This window comes from Macaca thibetana, chromosome 14 (genome assembly GCF_024542745.1).
Source record: "Macaca thibetana thibetana isolate TM-01 chromosome 14, ASM2454274v1, whole genome shotgun sequence".
Classification (NCBI taxonomy): Eukaryota; Metazoa; Chordata; class Mammalia; order Primates; family Cercopithecidae; genus Macaca; species Macaca thibetana.
Window position 1 is genome coordinate 3,083,719 of NC_065591.1, and position 5,960 is coordinate 3,089,678.

Sequence of the window (5,960 nt, forward strand, 5' to 3'; positions counted from 1 at the left end):
CAGAGAGATGTAGACAGACATTGAGAGACAGAGACAGAGAGACAGAGACAGGGAGAGAGATAGGGAGAGAGATACGAAGAGACAGAGATAGAGACAGACAGGGTGAGAGACAGAGAGACAGACAAACAGACAGAGAGCGATCTAGCTGCCAACACACACCTCCCTGTCTGTCACACCTTTGCCTGGGCTGTGTCCCCAGCCCAGACAGCCCTCAATACCTCTTCCCTAACCCAGATCCTGCTCAATACCTCTTGCCTGACCCAGGTCCTGCCCTACTTCAAGGTTTGACTCCTTCTCAGGGACCTGCAACCTCCTGCAGCTTCCTCCGGCCCCCGTGAGTCCCCTGCCTCATGCCCGAGCATCCCCCAGCACCTTCTTTGTGCTTGTCCTTGCCCCTAGTCGGAGGGTGGGGAGTGCGGCTCGGGCCTTGGCTCCTGTGCCTTGCCGTGGCCAGGCACACGGTGATGGTGGCCTGTCCTCCGAGCCCAGTCAGGGGGAGTGGGAGACCTCGGCCGGACCCTGGCTTGTGGTGGTGACTATGGTGACTGGGGGTGGGGTGGTGGGGTGGGCACACACCTCCCCTCTGTGAGCCTCAATTTCCCCGGGGAGGTAACCAGACTCTCCTGGCTGTGCTCTGACTCCGGCTCAGAGTCTGAGGGCTGGGGGTGAGGCCGGTGCTCGGGCCCCCGTGCTGGGGTGAGGGTGGGCTCTGTTCCTGGAAAGAGAGTTACAGAGAGGAGTGGCATGGTGGCAGGAGGGGGCATCTTCATTTTTATTAGAACAGGTTCACCTGCCTGGCCCGCTCCAGCAATGCCCTCGAGCTCTAGCGTCCACACGTTTCAACTCAGCCAGCATTCCCACCACCATCCTGCCCTACCTTCCCTTCCCAAAGGAAATCCAAACTTCCCAGCCAGCCCCAGGCTGAGAGCAGGGGCCACTACGGAGGGCAGAGGAGGATGCCAGTGCCTCACCTGGGGGGTGCGGTGGGGGCAGACAGCCTTCTCACCTGTGACGAGGCTGCCCTCAGCTCTCTCGGGCCCTTCTTTGCTCAGACCAGCACTCATTGCCTGGAGGCTCCTCCTGGTCCCTAAATCCTTTCATGTCTTCTGGGACCCATCTGGCTGGACAGAGGACATCCGGCCAGTTCCCTAGAAGTGGCAGGGTGTGGCACTGTTCACAGGAATTGCAGGAATGAGCTAAAACAAAGAGTTGTTAGTGTGGGCCGGCCTTTCCTTCCTCCTCAGCATCTCTGGCATGGGGAACTGAAGGCACATTCCCAGGCCAGTGTCTTCCACCTGCTCCCACCTCACCTGGTGCGTGGAGGGGAGGGAGCAGGTGAATGGAGACCCTCTGTGCCCAGTGAGGCTGGACCACTTTCTAGCTGCCCCACTGATGTTGGGCTGCTCCTGCCAGTCTTTGGTTGGCTGTGGGCACAGGGGGCCTAGAACAGTGGGCAGGGCCCTGGCTGTGTGGCCTTGAGAGAATAACCTAACTTCTCTGTGCCTTGGTTTCCCCTTCTCACTGGACTGACCGTTTACGGACAGTGGGAAGCCTGGGTGCCCAGGCTTGGGACTGGCTCTCCTAATGGGTCAGCCGACCAGTGCGTCCGTGGGTGGTCTGTAGAGGCGGCCCCAACCCCTTCCTAAGGAGACCCCCTCACTGTCCATCTGTCTGCCTCGGAGGCTGGGCTCCCAGCCGTTGACGAATTGTTTTCTGCATTCTGCTCTGCAGAACACTGGACAGTGAGATGTTCTTTTTCCTTCCGTGGACTGCGCTCCACAGCTCCTGAGTGGGGTGCAGCGTGTGTTAGCACAAGCCAGAAATTCGGTCGTAAAGATGCTGTTTCTCTTCACATTTCTTAAATGGACTGGGCTTCGAAAATCACTTCTGTAACACCAGTCAGCAGCCTGTGGAGCTCTAGGAGGGTACCTGCCGGCTGCCCAGCCCCCAGCATTGTTGCACATGGCTTTGAAACGCACAGCACAGCTCGTGTGGCCCAGGGGCACCTGCTGCCACCCCGCCTGCCGGCTCTGCCCCAGATGCCGGCCCTCGCTGGTCTCCGGGACCTCTCCCGGCGCGGCTCCACCTCCTCCCTGAGGTCACTGTCCAGGCCTGTTTCAACTAGCCCCTCCAAGCCCTCCTTACCTGCCTCCTGTTTGGGTGAAACTTCGAGCATCTCTATTAACTTCGTTGGTAGCTCCGGTCCCCTGCAGTCGCCGGGGTCCAGAGGGACACACAGAGGGAGACCACCAGCCTGGGTCCCTCCTGGCCGCCTCGCCATTGGAGGTGGGATGGGGAGCTCAGCGTCAGCCACAGTGCGCAAGGTGAAGAGTTTTGATCCCTCGCAGATCCTCAAGCCAGGCAAGGCGCCCAGCTTCTATCCCAGGTAGCACTCTCCTATCCCAGGTCTCCAACGGCAATCGCAACCCTGTGCCCATGGAGGGCTTCCCCTGTCTAAGAGCCACTGGGAGTGGGATGGGCTAATTTCTCGGGCCGCTTTCTATTGGGCACTTCAGACTGTGCTGGGCAAGGGCAGTTGTTTGAGGCAGCTTGGGGTGAAGCTCTTAGGGAGGACGTCCTGTGCAGCTCGGCCAGCCCCGGCCAGGCCCAGGCAGCCACCAACCATGGTTTCTCCATCACCCCTAACCCCTCCCACAGCCCCTTCTCGTGTTTGCCCACCGTCTAGGCCATGCTTCCACTTTCTCACCTGGGAGGCGTCTGGTGCAGGTGGAATGCATGGAGGGAGCCTCCGCTGGGGGAGCAGCTGCTCCCGGTGTTGCAAGGAGGACAGAGCCAATGCCTGCCCCATCCGTGTCATGGCCGACGGTGGCCTAAGAAGATGTGTCCATGTCCCAGTTGCTGGAAGCTGTGCACGAGCTCTTCCTGGGGAAAAGGGCCTTGGCAGATACACGGATTTTGAGATGAGCTCGTCCTGGAGTATCTGTGTGGGCCCTAAATCCAATGACAAGTGTCCTTATACAGGAAAGGAGAGGAGGGACACTGGAGAGCAGGGGGAGGCCACGTGAGGTTGGAGGCCAGCAGGGGTTACACAGCCACAGGCCAAGGAGGGCCAGAGCCACCAGGAGCTGGAAGAGATGAGGACGCACCTTCCCCTGGAGCCCTTGGGGAGCGCGGCCCTGCCACCGCCTTGACCTCAGACTTCTGTCTTCCGTAACCAAGAGAATAAAGTCCTGCTGTGTGAAGCCACCTGGTTGTGGTTGTTTGTTCTGGCTGATACAAGAAATGACTGCAAGGCAGGTGGCACGCTGGTACCGTTTGGGTGAGCGCTCCGAGTGAGCGCCGGCCACTCCACTGAGCCTCCCACGTGCCCCCACAGCGCCGTCTGAGATGGCGACCTTGTCATCCTTGCCCGCAGACGGGGAAACCAAGGTGCCGGAAACTTAAATTGCTTGTCCAGGTGGTGCAGACGCCCAAGTGTGGTTTGTCTGAACACGGCCATCCTGAGCTTGTCTGATGGTTTGCGCTGCGGGCCGGGGCTGCATGGCAACTCTGCACAGCTCACCCTACAGCAGCTCTGTGGCCCTGGGCAGTGTCCCAGTCTGAAAGTGTGGGCAATGGTTTAATCACCTCGGGTGTGTGTGGGGACTCAGTGGTGATCTATGTGGCGGCTGCCTGGGGGCCACTGAGGAGGCAGGAACAGCGCAGGATTCAGCCGGTTCGCCAGGAACCCGTCTCTGTTCATGTGGTTTCCATGCCACCGTCCTATCTGACCTTCAGGACAACATCGGCCTGACTCAGCCCAAGGGAGAACACAAGGTTTTCCAGGTCCCCCAGGGCAGGTGGAGAGTGCGAACCGGGTGTCCAGCAGCGTCCTGCTCACCCTCACCCCCGCCTGTCTGCAGAGGAGCTCGACAGTGGGAGTGTTTTAATATAGGTATCATTATTATTATTATTCAGATAGGCGAGGCCGCCAGATCAGGAGATGCTGCGGTTGAAGAGCTGGTTGTTAACTCATAGCTCCCAGGAGGAGGGGAGGCGACCCCACAGGGGCCACGTGGGGCAGTACCGGGCTGGTCAGGAGGCAGAGGGAGAGGGGAGCGGAAATGTGGACCGGAGCTTCCTCATGGTTTCTGTAGGAAGGAGTGGGCGAGGCAGCCAATGTAAGTGGGTTTAGGGTTGGCAGCTGGAACAGTTTCAGAGCTCTGGGTCCTAGAGCCAGTCCCTGGTGGTCTGGAACCCGGCCCTGGGGTGGGTGATGAGGGCAGGGATAGTGGCTGGGAGTGTGGGAGCCAGATAGAGGAGGGGCTGGGCATGGGTCTGCATTTGAAAGGTGAGCTCATGAAGGCGTTGTCACTCTCTAGCAATTGACTGACCATGGGAAGGGCCGTCCCTTGGGGTCTTCAAGGCCTCAGATGCCAAAGCTTCAGACACAGAAAAGAAGACCCGGGTGGAACAGGGTGTACCGGGAGCTGTGGAGGCTGGTGGACCGGACTTGAGGCCGCCCTCCTTCTGTCTCCCTCCCTCCTTCTTCCCAGGTCGGAGTCTTGTGTGGCCCAGAGCTGGGGGCTCCCATGGGGCTGCTGCTCCCTCCTTCCACCAGGGGACAGAGGGTTCCGGGCTGAGAGCACCCAGCTTAGAAACCAGAGCCCCTCAGTGGCGGCCAGCACTGGGCTCTGCTGTGTCCGGCGGTGGCTCCTGCCAGGCCCTCTCAGTCTCTCGAAGCCTCAGTTTCCCGTGGGCTACTTGGGAAGTTCATGTGACATCATACATGTTACATGTGTGACCCAGCGCCCAAGGCAGAGTAATGACTCGGAATGCGCTGGCTCTGCTGCCAGTGAGATCCAACAGCTGAAAAGAAAATTACCTCTTCATTAGAATAAGCAGGTCTGACGTGCTTCAGTGGCCACACATGGGGTGGTGGGAAAGCAGGAGGCTGAAGGGACAGGAAACCCCATGGCCTTAGGAGCTGCCAGGAGCACCCTCTCTGCAGCTGGGCATTGTGCAGGCACCATCAAGGCGGGCGGATGGGGTGTGTTTCAGAGGAAAAGGGTCAGGGCTGTGGAAGAATTGAGCAATTTCACGAGAACAACAAAACTAAAGCCGTGGTCACGTTTTAGGTGTGATGTTTGGTTTTATTTTTCCAGCGTGTGAGCTAATGAGCCAGCTGAGTGAGCCTGCCTCGCCCCGTGAAGACGCCACGCAGCACGGGCTGATTTACAGACTCGCACCTGGGCGCTGGGGAGGGGACGGGGATGCTTGGCCGGGGGCCTGGCTCTGCTCCTGTCCTCACACACACAGGCCTCACCCACAGCCTCCCTGGGGCCTGAGGACAGAGCGGGTTACACAGGCTCCCTGGAATTTTGGCTGCCCCCAGCAGTAGCTGCCTCTTCTTGGGAACTCTGTGCTGGCTGTAGAAGCCCTGCAGGGGCCCAGGGGTGCGGGTGGACGGGGTGGACGGGGCCCTGGCCGAGGAGCTTTGCCTGCGACCCAGGTGGAGGTGACCTTTGAGCAGCGTGGTGCCAGGGTCCTGCAGGGTGGGGTCTAGGGGTCCCTGGTGGGGCCTTGTGGCTCTGGGAGCAGAAGAGGAGGTGCAGCGGGGGAGGTCAGAGGCAGCGCAGGCCAGGCAGGGGCAGGTGGGAGCCTTCACGGAAGCTCAGCCTCCAGTTTGGAGACCGGCCCACATGGTCCTAATGTCCTGAGGTCTCAGGGACCACAGAACTGGAGGCTAAGCTGGCAGATCTGGGGCCACGGGGACACCCCACCAGCATCCTGGGCCATCAGGCCGTATACCTGCTGCCACACCAGCTGCTTAAGTGGGGACGGGCTGGGCCCAGTTTCCATGAAGACCTCAGATGAGGCCACATTTCCCAGACTCCTCAGGAAGGGACTAATAAGGAGGAATCTAGAGTCGCCCCAATCCCCTGGGCGCTGGGGGCAGGCTCTCCGGGAAGAAGTGAGCATCCTAACGGTCCCCAACCTCTCCGGACCCTTATGCAGCA

General features: G+C 60.0%; 1 protein-coding gene across 1 annotated transcript; it reads left to right on the forward strand.

Annotated features, from left to right (window-relative positions):
- Nucleotides 1–1,792: 1,792 nt before the first annotated feature.
- Nucleotides 1,793–2,508, forward strand: LOC126936029 (putative uncharacterized protein MRGPRG-AS1). Its single transcript, XM_050758330.1, has one exon. It carries the CDS (start codon nucleotides 1,863–1,865, stop codon nucleotides 2,388–2,390), a length of 528 nt encoding a protein of 175 aa, XP_050614287.1. The 5' UTR covers nucleotides 1,793–1,862; the 3' UTR covers nucleotides 2,391–2,508.
- The last annotated feature ends 3,452 nt before the right edge of the window (nucleotides 2,509–5,960 follow it).

What these genes read in the sequence shown, in the direction of transcription:
- LOC126936029 (XM_050758330.1), top strand. Translation starts at nt 1,863, where the DNA reads ATGGACTGGGCTTCGAAAATCACTTCTGTAACACCAGTCAGCAGCCTG.